Genomic DNA, 16,695 nt, shown 5'->3' with positions numbered 1-16,695 from the left:
CCAGTCAAGGGCACATGCCCGGGTTGCAGGCTCGATCCCCAGTAGGAGGCAGCCGATCAATAATCCTCATCATTGATATTTCTCTCTCTCTCTCCTTCTTCCTTTCTCTCTGAAATCAATAAAAATTTTAAAAAATATTTCTTGGCAGAACCCTGAGCTTTAAAGAAAAAATCAAAAATCAACGGAGTGAAGGAGAGAGGAGGTGCGGAGCATATACAAGGAGCCCGTCACGGGGAAGCAACAAAGGGAAAATATGGTGTGGACAAAAGGGGCCACATGCTGACCTGACAAGCTCAGGGGAGGCCTGCATGGCGGTCTTGCAAACTCAGAGACCTAAAGTCACCACAAAGGATGGTCTGAAATTACACTTAAACTAAAGCAGTGATGGTGGGCAGTTACGTCCTACGTGCTAGGCCAGTATCTTCACTGACAAGGTCAACCTTTACCTTAATGGAGCCTTTCTGTCGTTTTGCATCTATGATAACACACCCTTGACATGTCTGGGTAACTTGTAACTTCCCTTTTTCTGGAGCCCCTGGGGCATGATCAAATGTGCTGGGCGCCAGGACAGATGCCACAAATTCCTTCATTATCATGTTAATTGATCCTGCACCCACCTAAGTATATGTCCATCATTTTACTTTTTATCCAATCCCAGGGGTTTCCCTGTTTTGCTTTATCCCTCCTCCTTAATCTATCACCCATGAATTTCATGTAACTCACCTATGTCCTTCCTTTGATTCCAATGTATAAATACAGATGTAACCCGCCATTCTCCGGAGCATTATCTCAATTCGTTGAGGTTCTGCTTCCCGGCATATGTCGACAGTTTGGCTCAAATAAACTCACAAAATTCTTTACAGGTTTCAACGGGGTTTTTTATGTTAACAATGGAAAGTCAGTTACCTTGACTCTCACCAATACATTGAGGGGTTCCCTGCTCATGGCTGGAGGGTTGCGGGGAGGTGGCAGAGCTCCAAAGCAAGTCCCACATCGCCCTGCAAGAGCTTATGTTATGGGACATTTCTGTAGATGTACAGCATGAAAAACAAGGTGATAGAAAAAGACGCAATTTACGTTACAAGCCCGTGACCTGTGTCTGTTCAATACTGTTAGGAAGTCGGAATAGGAGCGGCTGGAGCCTGGGGGTCTTGAGTTTGGAGGGAATGTGCTAACTCTGCTGGCAGCGACTAGGTTGCCAGCCAGCCTCCTCTCCTCCAAGAACTGGGGGAGGGCTGAGGAGAGGGAGATGGAGAGGAAGCCAGGCTACAGACCACCTGCTTTTATCTCTCAGAGCGTGACGGTGCACATATGGAAGAGCCTGCTCGCCATGTTGGCCGCGGTCTGTGAGAGCCCACAATTATTTATTTATGTATTTATTATTTATTTTATTTCAGAGAGGGGAAAGGAAAGGAAAGGGAGAGATAGAAACATCAATGATGAGAGAAAGAATCATTGATTGGCTGCCTCCTGCACGCCCCACACTGGGGATAGAGCCCACAACCTGGGCATCTGCCCTGACTGGGAATTGAACCGTGACCTCCTGGTTCAGAGGTCGACACTTAACCAGTGAGCCACACCGGCTGGGCCGGCTCCCTCTTGTGGGACACTCTTCCAGGACACTTCACATTAATCCAGTGAAAAACTGTCAGAATGTCTCTTCTGAGGGATATCATACTCAACTCTGCAGTCTCATATTCCATGTCCTACCCCTGGCCAAAACACTCCCACCCTCGTAGAGATGGTACCCCCTGGAGTTCACATATATTACCCCTAGAGTTTTTGTTTTGTTACTCCTCACCCAAGGATATTTTTCGATTGATTGTCAGAGAGAGTGGAAGAGAGAGGGAAAGACAGAGAGAAATATCGATATGAGAGAAACACATTGATTGGTTGCCTCCTGCATGAGCCTGACTGGGGCCCGGGCCGGGGGGGGGGGGGGGGGAGCCTGCAACCAAGGTATATGCCCTTGACCAGAATCGAACCCGGGACCCTTTGGTCTGTAGGCCAATGCTCTATCCACTGAGCCAAACCGGCTCGGGCTATCCCTAGAGGTTCTGATGCAGTAGGTCTAGGGTGAGGACTTAGACTTCGCATTTCTAACAAGTTCCCAGATGCTAATGCTACTGATCTGGGTTTACATTTTGCGAACCACTGCACTCAATGAACCAGATTGTTTTTTCCTGGTCAGTTATCTAACTTCCCTGACAAAGAAAGAGCTTAGGTCATCAGCACGTTCTGTCCCCCATGAGTTAAAGCCCTCAGGGGGCATTCCATAGAACAGAAGGGGACAAAATAGTATTCCAAGGCTGATGTAGTAATTTAGTCTGAGTAACACAGGAAGGCTTTTAAGAAAACCTTCAGGCACCAACTTTTCCCTCTAGAGCAGTGGTTCTCAACCTTCCTAATGCCGCGACCCTTTAATACAGTTCCTCATGTTGTGGTGACCCCCAATTTCATTGTTACAAATGGAACATAATGAAAGCACAGTGATTAATCACAAAAACAATATGTAATTATATATGTGTTTTCCGATGGTCTTAGGGGACCCCTGTGAAAGAGTCGTTCGATCCCCAAAGGGATCACGACCCACAGGTTGAGAACCGCTGCTCTAGAGTATTAAACACCCAAAACACGCCCTCCTTAGCCCCTTGCATCTGCCCTTACCTGTCCACTCTTACTCCTCCAGGACCAAAGACCCCCAGCCCAGAATCCTGCAAAGCTCCTGGGAACTTAGGCTCCACGCCTCCGTCATTTCCAAATGGAGAGCGGTCTGATGGATATAATATGAGACACTGACAAACCCCAGGGCTGGTCGGTTCCGTGTTGCTGACAGGAGACCTGCAGCCAAAAATCTGGCTCTTCTGTTAACTACGTGACCCACAGCGAGTTGTTTGGCATTTTTCAGGCCACAGGTTTTCAACACGTGAAAAAAGAAGTCTGTCATCAGGAGAGAAAAGGAGACATCTGGAGAAATATTACCCAGAGGTCCTCAGAAAAAAAGACATTTTTGCAACAATACTGTAGGGATATTACACTTTATGGTTTAACAACAAAGTGCTCGTGTGCGTGCGTGCGTGCAAGCTCTCACAACCACCTTGTGAGGTAGGGAAGGTAGGGCCTGACCAAAGGCAGAAGTCTGGCCAAGGTTAAGTGTCAGGGCCAGGACTCAAACAGCTCACCTTCTCAGCGAAGTCAGTGTTCTTGCCAACACTGCCTTTCCTCAGTGCGTTCCAATTAAATACAGGACTGGACCAGTGTGTAAAATGAATGACCCTGAGAAGGTCAGAGAGTTGCAGTAACTTAAAACTAAAAGGCAAAGGAGCCAGAGGATTTGAAAACAGGAGCCGTTTCCTGCAGCTGGATGCCGGGAAGGGTCCCTGTAGCGTTGCCCAGTCGTCTCAGGAATCTTGTTTCCACAACGTGATAGTTCTCTTCCAGGTCCCTCTGGCTGGCTTGTCCCTGGATCTTTCTGTGCCTCGGATGGCAGCAAACGGCCAATGGGAGCACCTCAGGCACTGCTGCTGTACCGAAAGCTTCAGAAAGTCTTTCGGCCTCTTAGTCACAAGACCGAAAACATCCTCTAAGACTAATTCTGCCTCGTCATGGCAATGAGACATCTGGTGACTAATGCCTGCACAGCACTGGCTTGGGACAGTGTTTTCTGTTTTATGAAATCTGGGCGCTCACACCCCAGATCTAATACCAACCTAATTGCTTGCAAGTCCTCAGCTTGCAGGGCTGCCCTAATAAATGTCTTACTGTGTAATAAGGCTGATATAAGCAGCCAGCTTGGCATGGAGTGTCTTTTAAGGGGCAGGCACAATATTGAGGGCTTTATATAAGATCTCAAGTATTCATCATTTTAATGCTACCGTGACCATTTTGTTACTAGGAGCCTATTTTGTGCCAGGCACTGTACTAGGTGGCTTACAGGAGACCTTTAGGTCACATTTATTTCACTTCTCTTATAGTAACCAGGCATCAACTATTCAATTTATATTTCCCTAAGAATCCATCAAAAACACTGAAGGCATGCCTTTTGTGTTCAAACATTGTTTGGAGCCTATAGGTTTATCCTTACCATTAAAACATGAAAAAAAAAAAGAAAGAAAGAGAGGGAACAGATTAGGGCCCAGCTTGAGCCACTGGTGCCCAGGTTCCTAGTTGGGGTACTTGAAGATAGTTTTCTCTACTGGGGTACTTAAAGATTAAAATTTGGCCCTGGCCGGTTTGGCTCAATGGATAGAGCGTCTGCCTGTGGACTGAAGGGTCCCAGGTTCAATTCCGGTCAAGGGCGCATGCCTGGGTTGCAGGCTCGATCCCCAGTGGGGGGCGTGCAGGAGGCAGCCGATCAATGATTCTCTGATCATTGATGTTTCTCTCTCTCTCTCTCTCTCTCGCTTCCTCTCCCTTTCTCTCTGAAGTCAATAGAAATATATATATATTTTTTAAATTTTTGGAAGGGAGCAGCAAAACCACTAAAGATTATTTCCTAAATCAAATGAGTGTTTTGATGGCACAAAAGGTGTGCTTTCTGACGGAAGCTCTTGTCACATTTACTACAGTGGAAAGGTTTTTCTCCTGTGTGCGTCCTCTGGTGTGTCAGGAAGTGGGAACGCTGATTGAAGGTTTTGCCACACTCGGGGCACGGATACGGTCTCTCTCCTAAGTGGATCCGCTGATGGGTCACGAAGTGGGAGCTCTGATTGAAGCTCTTCCCGCACTCGCCACACCTGTAGGGTCTCTCGCCCGTGTGGATCCGCTGGTGCTTAACGAGGGCAGAGCTGTCGGCGAACCCTTTGCCACAGCTGTCGCACTTAAAGGGCCGCTCGCCGGTGTGGGTCCTCTGGTGCGTGACCAGATGGGAGCTCTGGCTGAAGCTCTTGGGGCAGGAGGGGCAGCTGAATGGCCTCTCTCCCGAGTGCGTGCTCATGTGCGCGACGAAATGGGAACTGTCCGTGAAGCCCTTCCCGCACTCGGGGCATTTAAAGGGCCGCTCGCCGGTGTGGGTCCTCTGGTGCTTGGTCAGATCCGAGCTCTGGCTGAAACTCTCCCCGCAGCCATCACACCGGTAAGGCCTCACTCCTGTGTGCGTCCTCTGGTGGGTGATGAAATTGGAGCTTCGGCTGAAGCTTTTGTGACATTTGAGGCACGTGTAGGGCTTCTCTCCGGTGTGGGTTCTTTGGTGCATGATGAGGTGTGGCTTCCGCCCAAAAGTCTTCCCACACTCTGGGCACTCATAGGGCCTCTCGCCCGTGTGGGTCCTCTGATGTTTGATGAGTGTTGAGCTGTCGCCGAATTTTTTCTCACACCCACTGCACTGGTAGGGTTTCTCTCCTGTGTGTGTTCTGCGATGGGCGACGAGGTCTGAGCTCTGCTTGAAGCCTTTCCCGCACTCGGTGCATTTATAAGGCCTCTCGCCGGTGTGGGTTCTTAGGTGTCTAATGAGATAGGAGCTCTGGTTAAAGGTTTTCCCACATTCTGCACACACAGGCTTCTTTCCTGCGTATCCCTCCAGGAGCTTGTTTAAATCCTTGTCCCGATGGCCCTCCCCTGGAAGGGTTCCAGGTTCTAATTCAAGGCCCCTCTCCCAGCTTCCTCCCCAGCTAGGAGTCTGATAAACATCTTTATTGGCCCCTTCTGAGGATGTTCTGCTTTGTCCTGCTGTTTCAGAAACATCCTGATGGAGTTTTTCCAGCTGATTCTCCAAGTCTGAAAAATTAACAGAAGTGACTAAGAATAAAGTTGTCAGGAACGTACATCAGAAGGCAGCAAGAAAGCTTAAAATTAGTGTTTTTGCAACAGACTATACTTAATTTGACTACTTTGGTTTTCACTCTGTGAAAAGTTTATTGATGTTCATTGAGCTCACAGAAAACAAGAATTCCTAAACTGTTTTTATTTTAAGACTAGAGGCCTGGTGCACAAAATTCGTGCGGGGCCGGGCGGGGGGGGGGCGGGTGTCCCTCAGTCCAGCCTGCACCCTTTCCAATCTGGGACCCCTTGAGGGATGTCCGACTGCCCGTTTAGGCCCGATCCCAGTAGACTGCTGGCTCTCAACTGCTCATCTGCCCGCCTGCCTGATCACCCCCTAACCACTCCCCTGCCAGCCTGATTGAGGCCTAACTGCTCCCTTACCAGCCCAATTGCCCCTAACTGCCCTCCCCTGCCAGTCTGGTTGCCCCTGTCTTCCCCTGCAGGCCTAGTAGCCCCCAACTGCTCTCCCCTGCTGGCCCGGTCACCCCTAACTGCCCTCCCTTGACGGTCTGGTCGCCTCCAACTGTCCTCCCCTGCTGGCCATCTTGTGATGGCCATCTTGTGTGTTGGAGTGATGGTCAATTTGCATATTACCTCTTTATTATATAGGATGACCAGATAAATCTTGAGATGACCTTTACATCCTTCAAGAGTAAGCCACATGTTGTCAAAATCAGGCACCTCCTTTCAAAGATGTCACAGTGGAAACTAAAGTGACATGCTTACTTAAAAAAGAGACTTTATTTGGTCAATTCGTGACTGCCCAAGAACTCAAATTTAAACTTCCGATGGGAAGAACAAAACTCCAGGGCAGCATTTCACATTCTTCTCCCACCAAGTAACACTCACATCTCACCTGAGTGACTTTCCTTTAGGATCTCCCTTGCCTCAAAATGTTGGAGTGGTAGGAGCCAGGGCTCGTCTTTCTGTTCCAGGTGGGAGATGACACTTGGTCTAGAAATCCTGTACAGGGAGATGAACAGAGGATGTTGATCTGAGCCAATCACACGAGGCCTGGCCAAAATGTAAGCCCTCCTCCTTCCCTAGGTAAAAGGGGACCTCCAGACAAACGCTCATGTGTGTTCTGTCTCATTAAAAGGGCAGCCACGGTAAAGTGATAAAAGAGGGTGATCTCCCCAAGAGGCTGAGGAAAAGCCCTTTTCCGCCCATTAAAAAGCAAAACAGAAAACCAGCAGAATCTCAGAGGGAAGGCGGGGGAGGATGTGTGGGTGGGAGGTAATCAACCAAAGACTGTGTATGCATATATGCATAACCCATGGATGCAGACAGTGGGGTGGTGAGGGCCTGGAGTGGGGGGTGAGGGGGCTGGTGGGGGTAGATGGAGGATAAAAGGGGACATATGGCCGAAACCGGTTTGGCTCAGTGGATAGAGCGTCGGCCTGCGGACTGAAAGGTCCCAGGTTCGGTTCCGGTCAAGAGCATGTACCTGGGTTGCGGGCACATCCCCAGTGGGGAGTGTGCAGGAGGCAGCTGGTCGATGTTTCTCTCTCGTCGATGTTTCTGGCTCTCTATCTCTCTCCTTTCCTCTCTGTAAAAACTCAATAAAATATATTTTTAAAAAAATTTTAAAAAAGGGGACATATGTAATACTTTCAACAATAAGTTTTTTTAAAAAAATCAGACATAGGTCATTGAAACTCTAGGGTAAGTACAATAACTCATCTCTGAAGGCACAAGGCTAAACCCCTGTGGAAAGATAATTTTATCAGAAACAAAGCCACCATGACCTCACCCTTAGAGAGAATCAAGGAAGTTAATTATAATATTGGCCTTTAAATTTTTCCCAGAAGGACAGCAATAGATACAGCTATGAGAAAAAGACAAACACTTGTAAGAAAAAAAAATAATGAACATAGGCAATTCACAAAAGAAAGAAAAGTAGCCTATAAATATATGGAAAATCTTACACTTACTATTAACCAAAGAAATTTAAATTAAAACGATTGTCCGGCCTCTGTGGCTCAGTGGTTGAGCATCGACCCATGAAACAAGAGGTCACTGGTTGGATTCCCAGTCAGGGCACATCCCCAGGTTTTGGGCTCGATCCCCAGTAGGGGGTGTGCAGGAGGCAGCCAATTGATGATGTTTCTCCCTCATCGATGTTGCTATCTCTGTGTCCCTCTCCCTTCCTCTCTCTAAAACCAATTTAAAAAACATATTTTAAAAAATTAAAACAATGATACACTTAGGCAATAAGTGTAGAGGTGAAGAGTGCAAACTCAGGAGTCATACTGCCCGAGTTTGAATCCAACCCTGTCTCTTACTAGCTGTGCAACATCAGGAAAGTTACTTCAACTCTCTGTGCCAATGTCTTTATCTATAAATTAGGGATAATGATAAGGTCTACTTTATAGAGTTATAAGGATTAAGTGGTAAGTCCTCAATAAATGTTAGCTACCACTATTAATTAACCCACACTGTTAAAATATAATATCTATCATGATGGTAGACTATGAAGAAATGGAATAAATAAATTGATTTAATCTTTTTAGAAGGCATTTGGCAAAAATATCAAATACCCAAGAAATGTACCTATTTTTGGACCCAGCATTTCTAATTCTGGGAATTGTAAGAAAATGAAAAAATAACAGTTGTGCAAAAGACATATTAGCTATTTATTAACTAATTATACTTCAATAAAGAAGACAGAAAAAAAAAGACAATTATCTAAGAGTTGTTTATCACCATACTGGTGAGAATCTGGAAATGCCATAAATCAATTAAATGTCCCACAACAAAGGCATACGAAAGGCATATTTGAGCCATATGAAACTGCCATTTATTTTTTTAAAACACGTTTTTATTGATTTTTATTTTATTTATTTATTTTTTAGAAACAAACTGTGGCCTGCTCTTTTTTTTTTTTTAATATATTTTATTGATTTTTTTACAGAGCGGAAGGGAGAGGGATAGAGAGCTAGAAACATCGATCAGCTGCCTCCTGCACATCTCCTACTGGGGATGTGCCTGCAACCCAGGTACATGCCCTTGACCGGAATCGAACCTGGGACCTTTCAGTCCGCAGGCCGACGCTCTATCCACTGAGCCAAACCGGTTTCGGCTTTATTGATTTTTAGAGAGATGAAGGGAGAGCGATAGAGAGACAGAAACATCGATGAGAGAGAAACATCATCCACCAGCTGCCTCCTGCACGCCCCCAACTGGGGATTGTTGGAGTCTCCAAGGAGGAGCGCAGGAGCCAAAAGGAATAAAGAATGAACTTATGAGGTCATCTGGAAAACCAAATGGTGCCAGCCCCCAGGGACAGGGAGTCAGAGATTTTAAAGGACTCTAGGTGGGCTTTTTCCAGGCGGAGAATTCCCTGGGCAGGTCCAGAGGGGAAGGATAATGGTCTTAGCAAGTGGAATGTGATCTAAGCGAAGGGGAATGTCGGTGGTAAAATGGTCTAAAGGTCAATTCCCAGCCCTAGCTGGTTTGACTCAGTAGATGGAGCGTCGGCCTGCGGACTGAAGGTCCAGGGTTCGATTCCAGTCAGAGAAATGTACCTGAAATGCCTGGGTTTCGGGCTCAACCCCCAGGAGGGAGTGTGCAGGAGGTAGCCAATTGATGATTTCCTCTCAATATTGATGTTTCTATCTCTCTCTCCCTCTCCCTACCTCTCTGAAATCAATGAAAATAAAAAATTAAAAAATAATAAATAAATAAAAATAAAGGTCAATTCCCAGGTGAGGGAGTATACATTTAATTACTGAATCAGACCTAACAGGGATTGAGTCCACAACCCGTGATCATCGGGAATCAAACCTATTACTTCTTTTTTTTCTTTTTTTAAATATATTTTATTGATTTTTTACAGAGAGGAAGGGAGAAGGATAGAGAGTTAGAAACATCGATGAGAGAGAAACATCGATCAGCTGCCTCCTGCACACCCCCTACTGGGGATGTTGCCCGAAACCAAGGTACATGCCCTTGACCGGAATCGAACCTGGGACCCTTGAGTCCCCAGGCCGACGCTCTATCCACTGAGCCAAACCAGCCAGGGCAAACCTATTATCTCTTGGTTCCTGGGTTGATGCTCAACCACTGAGCCACACAGGCGAGGCTCTTTTTTTTTTTTTTTAATTAAATATTTTTAAAAAATCTTTACTGTTGAAAGTATTACATATGTCCCTCTTCTTTTTCCCCCATTGACCCTGTCTAGCCCACCTCTGTCCCCCACCCCAGGCCTTCACCATCCCTGTGTCCATGGGTTATGCATATATGCATACAAGCTCTTTAATCGCTTACCACCCACCCACCCATCCTCCCCCCACCTTTCGAAACTGCCATTTTATAAGTAAAAAATGGTCAAATATATAGTTCAATCTAATTCAAATTATTGTACTCACATGACAGAATACTAAATGGTTATTTTAAGTGGTATAGAGGAAGATATTGTTGTCAAAATATATTCATAATATGATGTATAAGAAAGTAGAATGGCCCAGCTGGCATGGCTCAGTGATTGAGTGTTGACCTATGAACCTGAGGTCACGGTTCGATTCCTGGTCAGGGCACATGCCTGGGTTGTGGACCCAATCCCCAGTGTGGGGTGTGCAGGAGGCAGCCGATCAATGATTCTCTCTCATCATTGATGTTTCTACCTCCCTCTCCCTCACCCTCCCTCTCTGAAATCAATAAAAATATATTTTAAAAAAAGAAAATAGGATGTATAACTGAATATACAGTATGATCCCAATTTTTTCTTTTTTTCAAATATATTTTATTGATTTTTTACAGAGAGGAAGGGAGAGGGACAGAGAGTTAGAAACATCGATGGGAGAGAAACATCGATCAGCTGCCTCCTGCACGCCCCCTACTGGGGATGTGCCTGCAACCAAGGTACATGCCCTTGACCGGAATCGAACCTGGGACCTTTCAGTCCGCAGGCCGACGCTCTATCCACTGAGCCAAACCGGTTAGGGCCCAATTTTTTCTTTTGTTTTTATATCATTTTCTAATTCTATATGTACTTGTTTTTTTAATTGTATAAGTATGTATGTGTATTATGCTTTTAATTTTATATATGGAGGCATAGTAACTTTTTAGTGGTGGAATGGATAACTTTTGTTTTCATTTTGCATGTTTTTTTTCTTCAACGAGTATATATTACTTGTATGTACATATTCCCCATTTTCCACAAAGACCTGATTTGTACTCTCACCTCTGGCACTTACCTTTGAGTCCCAGTGTCCTGAGCTGGAAAAGGTGGAAGATAATACATGCATCGAAAGGTTATGGTGAGATATTAACAAGATAATAAATACCAAAGACATCTGCAAACCATAAAGTGCCATAAAAATGGAAGTCCTGCCGAAACCGGTTTGGCTCAGTGGATAGAGCGTCAGCCTGCAGACTGAAAGGTCCTAGATTCGATTCCGGTCAAGGGCATGTACCTGGGTTGCAGGCACATCCCCAGTAGGAGATGTGCAGGAGGCGGCTGATGGATGTTTCTCTCTCATCGATGTTTCTAACTCTCTATCTCTCTCCCTTCCTCTCTGTAAAAAATCAATAGAATATATTTAAAAAAAAAAAAAATGGAAGTCCTCCTTTCTCTGCCAGGAAGGCAACAGTTATTCTCAAAGGGAACTGGAGCTCTAAGAGGCCAGCATCCCTAGAGGCCATTTAGACCTCGGCCCTTTTAAAATATAGGGCTTAACTCTAAAGGAGAGTAGCATTCTGCCCGGCTGGGTATGGCTCAGTGGTTAGCGTCCACCCAGGAACCCAAAGGTCACTGGTTCGATTCCCAGTCAGGGCACATACCCCAGTTGTGGGCTTGATCCCCAATAGGGGGCGTGCAGGAGGCAGTCAGTGGATGATGTTTCTCTCTCTCTCTCACTCTCCCTTCCTCTCTCTCTCAAAATCGATAAAAACATATTAAGAGTAAATAAAGAAGAGTAGCATCCTTACCCTTTGAGAGCCCATTCTTCTAACGGCGCTGGGTCGTATCCCTGAAGAGGATTCTCTAAGTAGTTTCCATTCTTCCCTGAAGTCCCCAGCCACATCATTGAGGGTCATCAGGTCCTAAAGCAACAGACTCATTATGCATCCATAGCTCTCAGGATATCCTCAGCATGGTCTGAAAAGCAGAAGACAGCTATCAAGGATAACCGTATACTCAAACACTAGACTAGCTCTCAGGTAAATTCTGTCCACCATACAAGGTTTGGTTTCTTTATTTCTATTTATTTATTTTGCACCTCACATCCCAATAAAATATTTATTGCTTCAAGAAATAAAATCTTTTTGCCCTGACCGGTTTGGCTTAGTGGATAGAGCGTCGGCCTGTGGACCCAAGGGTCCCAGGTTCAATTCCGGTCAAGGGCATGTACCTTGGCTGAGGGCACATCCCCAATAGGGAGTGTGCAGGAGGCAGCTGATCAATGTTTCTCTCTCACCGATCTTTCTAACTCTCTGTCCCTCTCCCTTCCTCTCTGTAAAAAATCAATAAAATATTAAAAAAAAAGAAAGAAATCTTTTGAAAAGAGAGTCTCTATTGCTTTCCCCTGAAGGTCAGGTCCTCGGTAACTTGAGTGTCTGTGGCTGCAGGGCGGTCAGGGAGGGAGAGGGGCCAGGTGGGAGGCACCCTGCCCAGAGGGCCACCTCCTCCCGACTCTCAGGGCCCAGGGGCTGTCTCCATGGACGGGTGGCAGGGCAGCCCAGGAGCGAGGCTGGATGTTCTTATTCTATTTTCACATAATCCTACTCTTGGCCAACTTTCCCATCACTAGAGAGGATTGGGCCTCCTCGAAACACATGAACAGAACCCTGTCTTTGGACACACTAACTTTTTAAAAATATATATATTTTATTGATTTTTTACAGAGAGGAAGGAAGAGGGATAGAGAGTTAGAAACATCGATGAGAGAGAAACATCGATCAGCTGCCTCCTGCACACCCCCTATTGGGGATGTGCCCGCAACCAAGGTACATGCCCTTGACTGGAATTGAACCTGGGACCCTTCAGTCCGCAGGCCAACGCTCTATCCACTGAGCCAAACTGGTTAGGGCCTAACTTTTTTTTTTTTAACATCTATATATATAAAAGCCTAAGCAACTATTAGGGCTGTTTGACCAAATGGTCGCTATGACATGCACTGACCACCAGGGGGCTGACACTCAATTGATGTTTCTATATCTCTGTCCCTCCCTTATCATTGATCTGAAATCAATAAAAATATATTTTAAAATAAATAAATAAATAAATAAATAAATAAAATAAAAAGATGGATAAGCTGTAAAATCAAGTGAACTTCAATGGGGATAAGTACATAATTACCCTAACCACTGTGCTTAAAAACAATCATTAATACATTCATAAAATTGATGGCAATATCAAGAAAAAAATATTTGGGGGGAGATGGCCAGATTACTGGATGGATCAGTAATTTCTTCATTAAGTAATATATTGTAAGGCACTGGGAATCACAAAGAAATACGATAGATTCCCTCTCTTTAAAGAGTTTACAACAGCCTTCCCAGTACAGCTCAGTGGTTGAGCATTGACCCATGAATCAAGAGGTCACCAGATCAATTCCCAGTCAGGGCACATGCCCGGGTTGGGGTCTCCATCCTCAGTGGGGGGGGCATACAGGAGGCAGCCCATCTCTGTTTCTATCTCTCTATTCCTCTCTCTCTAAAATCAATAAACACACACACATATATATATATTTTAATTATTCTTATATTTTATTGATTTCAGAGAGGAAGGGAGAGGGAGAGAGAGATAGAAACATCAATGATGAAAGAGAACCATTGATCAGCTGCCTCCTGCACACCCCCCACTGGGGATGGAGCCCGCAACCCGGGCATGTGCCCTTGACCGGAATTGAACCTGGGACCCTTCAGTCCTCAGGCCGACCTCTATCCATGGGCAAAACCAGCTAGGGCCATATATATTTTTTAAAAGTTTTCAACAGCCCTAGCCAGTTTGGCTCGGTGGATAGAGAGTTGGCCTGCGGACTAAAGGGTCTCAGGTTCGATTCCGCGCACATGCCAGGGTTGTGGGCTCAGTTCCCAGTGGGGGGCGTGCAGGAGGCAGCCCATCAATGATTCTCTCTCATCACTGATGTTTCTATCTCCCCCTCTTCCTTCCTCTCTGAAATCAATAAAAATATATTTGAAAAAAAATAAAAGTAAAAAGTTTCCAACAGAAACAAACACAAGTCAGCCACTGAACCTGCTACAAAATATTCTGTGTTTCAGAATTCAGGATGGACCAGATGGGGGGGTGAGGAAGTTTTTACTCTTTCGCATCTTTGTCTCCCCAATCAAAGCACCTAGAACTAGGATATACGATACACACACGCACCCTTTTCATGGAAACATGTAACCCTTTACAGCCACTGCTATTGGGCACGGATAAAGTCCCGAGTTCTTAAAGCACCTAAAAACCGTACGAATACATTTCACCTCTCTGGCTTAAACCCTTCACGAGCAGCCCTAACCGGTTTGGCTCAGCGGATAGAACGTCGGCCTGCGGACTCAAGGGTCCCAGGTTCGATTTCAGTCAAGAGCATGTACCTTGGTTGCAGGCACATCCCCAGTAGGGAGTGTGCAGGAGGCAGCTGATCGATGCTTCTCTCTAACTCTCTATCCCTCTCCCTTCCTCTCTGAAAAAATCAATTATATATATATATATATATTTATATATCCTTCACGAGCAAAAATAACGTCATTGGGGAGCGAGAGCCGTGCTGAGTTTGAAGCAATCATTTCATTTCTGCGTCCATCACCAAGCACCACCGCAGCGCCCCCTGCAGGAGCCGGCGGGAGGGGGACGGGGACCCTGCCTCCCACGCTGTCTCCGGGGCCGGTGACCTCAGAGGCCCCCGAGCGCCAGGTGCGGTGTCCGAGTGCCTTTGTGCGAAGCAGCGGTTTGTCGTTGGATTTATTAATAGGAACATGACGGCCCGGGCAGGGCCGCCACCCATGCTCCCCCCTCGCCGTGCAGCAGGCCCAGTCGGGGTGCTGCGGTCAGGGGGTCACAACGCCAGGCTGCCACCCGGGACCACCCTCGAGGAGCAAGAAAATGGATACGCGGGTTGCCATCTCGACGACGGCACAGAAAACCGCAGCTCCCGGTCCCCGCTGCTCAGCAGACCCGCGGGCTCCGCAGGGCGAGCGCGGGGACCGGGCAGAGTCGGCGTCGGGGCGGCAGGCGAGCCCCCTCCGCGCTCCTCCGCAGCTCCTGGCTGCGGCCGCGGTCTCCGCTCCCGGACCCACTCACCGCCCCGGGGCCCCGCCGGGGACGGAGCGGGAAGGAGAGTCCGCCGCCGCCGAGCCGCGCCCGGCCCGCCACACCCAGCGCGTCCCTACCAGACTCCGACCAGGGGTGCGTGACAGGGCTGTGGAGACACAGGTGGGACTCGGCGCTCCGCAGCCAGCCGCCGGAAAACACCGCCTATGACCTCTTGCCATTGGCTTCTCAGTTTCCGTGACGAGGCGTTTCCCCTACCCGTAGGCTGATCGGGCTGTCGATCACCGCGGCGCCTTCTGGGAAATGTAGTCCTGAGCAAACACAAGGCTCCCGAGTCCGGGACGCCCAGTTCGGAACGGTGACAAGTACTAAACACAATCCCCCAGCTACCCGACTACGGGAACCGCGTCTCCGGAGCTGAGAGGGGGGGGTCAAAAACTGTGTCCCCAGAGAGGGATCTGCAGATGCGGACCCCCCTGGCCTCATCAGACAACGGCGGAGCAGCCGGGTTTCCCCCGCGGCGTCTCCCGCGCTCTGGCACCCAGCCCCTCCCAGGGAGCGGAGCAGCTCGCCGCCGGACCGCGCTGCGCATCCTCCTCGGGCCACCCCTCCGCCCCACCCCGCCGCGGCCGGGGACCGAATGACGTCTGCCGCCGCTGGGTTCCAGGCCAACTCAGACTAAGCATAAGAAACCCCAAGCAGAAAGAAGCCTTTAGTGTAAGACTGCTATGCTTCTTGCCATTAACATCACGATTCCCAGGCTCTCCTCCTTCCATTGATTCATACCCCTGTCCGTAGCCAGAGGAGGCAGGCGAAGGAATCCGGTATTAGGGAACTTGCTGTGCCTAGAGTCCTGGTTCTTAACTCTCTGATCTCCCCAGTGTGCCATTCCCCAAACAGGGGGCTCCCTGTCGCCTACTTCTGCAACGCTCAGGCTGGACTTGAGCATCCACCACAGGCACCTGTCCAGCCAGCGCAGCTCCCACCCCGGCTCCACCCGCCTTTCTCTCTCCTCCGGTTCCTTGTCATGGTTTCTGCCACCTGAGCGGCCTGGGGAGTGGCGAGGAGATGGGAAGGACCAGGGAGGGACATAAACCTCTGGTCCTCTGAGCCCTGGGCTGCCCCGCCTGGAGCAGTCTGCCCTCTCCTGTTCTGCCTTGAGGCCTGCCCACTTCCCTTGTAGAGAAACGTTCACATTGCTAGGGCAATGGTTTGATTTCACAAATGTGTTGAGTCATCTGAGAACTTATTACTGGAAATGAATGAAAATAGTGTTTGCCCTCCAGGGACTCCCCATCAACTCACGTGCTCCCTAAGTTTTAAGGTCTTGAGAAGAAGCTAAGTTGGGGAAAACAAACAAAAGACTACAGTGTATGGATCCCACCTTGTTTTATTGGAAATTTGGGGACATAAGTGAATGTATTTATTTATGTTTTCTAAGCAAAAAGAGTAATTCTAGCTTTCTTTCTTTAAAAAAAAAAAAAAAAAAAAAGGGTTTGCCTATTCGGGTGTAGCTCAGTGATTGAGCATCGACCCGCGAACTAGGAGGTCACCGGTTCCATGCCCGGGTTGTGGGCTCGATCCCCAGTAGGGGGCGTGCAGGCGGCAGCCGATCCATGATTCTCTCTCATCATTGATGTTTCTATCTCTCTCTCCCTCTCCCTTCCTCCCTGAAATCAATGACAATATTTTTTTTTAAAGCAAAGAAAGAGTTT

The 16,695-nt window shown here is 47.5% G+C and overlaps 1 protein-coding gene across 4 annotated transcripts; it reads right to left on the bottom strand.

Annotated features, from left to right (window-relative positions):
* Nucleotides 1-4,338: 4,338 nt before the first annotated feature.
* Nucleotides 4,339-15,544, bottom strand: ZNF774 (zinc finger protein 774). Of its 4 annotated transcripts, none has more exons than XM_036355796.1 (4): nt 15,011-15,544; nt 11,692-11,805; nt 6,617-6,723; nt 4,339-5,715 (listed from the first exon to the last, which is right to left on the bottom strand). In XM_036355796.1, the coding sequence occupies exons 2-4, from the start codon at nt 11,787-11,789 to the stop codon at nt 4,496-4,498; spliced, it is 1,425 nt and encodes a 474-aa protein (XP_036211689.1). In that variant the 5' UTR covers nt 11,790-11,805; nt 15,011-15,544; the 3' UTR covers nt 4,339-4,495. The 4 variants fall into 4 exon arrangements, with proteins under 4 accessions (XP_036211689.1, XP_036211687.1, XP_036211686.1 ...); XM_036355794.1 differs by having other exon boundaries at nt 15,100-15,544; XM_036355793.1 differs by having other exon boundaries at nt 11,692-11,860; nt 15,100-15,543.
* Between the last annotated feature and the right edge of the window lie 1,151 nt (nt 15,545-16,695).

Source organism: Myotis myotis, unplaced genomic scaffold (genome assembly GCF_014108235.1).
Source record: "Myotis myotis isolate mMyoMyo1 unplaced genomic scaffold, mMyoMyo1.p scaffold_m19_p_23, whole genome shotgun sequence".
Lineage (NCBI taxonomy): Eukaryota > Metazoa > Chordata > Mammalia > Chiroptera > Vespertilionidae > Myotis > Myotis myotis.
The sequence above is the reverse complement of the archived record's forward strand: the minus strand, read 5'-3'. Positions and strand labels throughout refer to the sequence as shown.

Excerpts from the sequence above, each read along its gene's own strand:
- ZNF774 (XM_036355796.1), bottom strand. The coding sequence starts at position 11,789 with ATGATGTGGCTGGGGACTTCAGGGAAGAATGGAAACTACTTAGAGAAT. Across the intron at positions 6,724-11,691 it reads GAAGAATGGGCTCTCAAAGG|GATTTCTAGACCAAGTGTCA; the intron begins GTAAGGATGCTA and ends CTCCCTGTACAG. Across the intron at positions 5,716-6,616 it reads CCTAAAGGAAAGTCACTCAG|ACTTGGAGAATCAGCTGGAA; the intron begins GTGAGATGTGAG and ends TTAATTTTTCAG.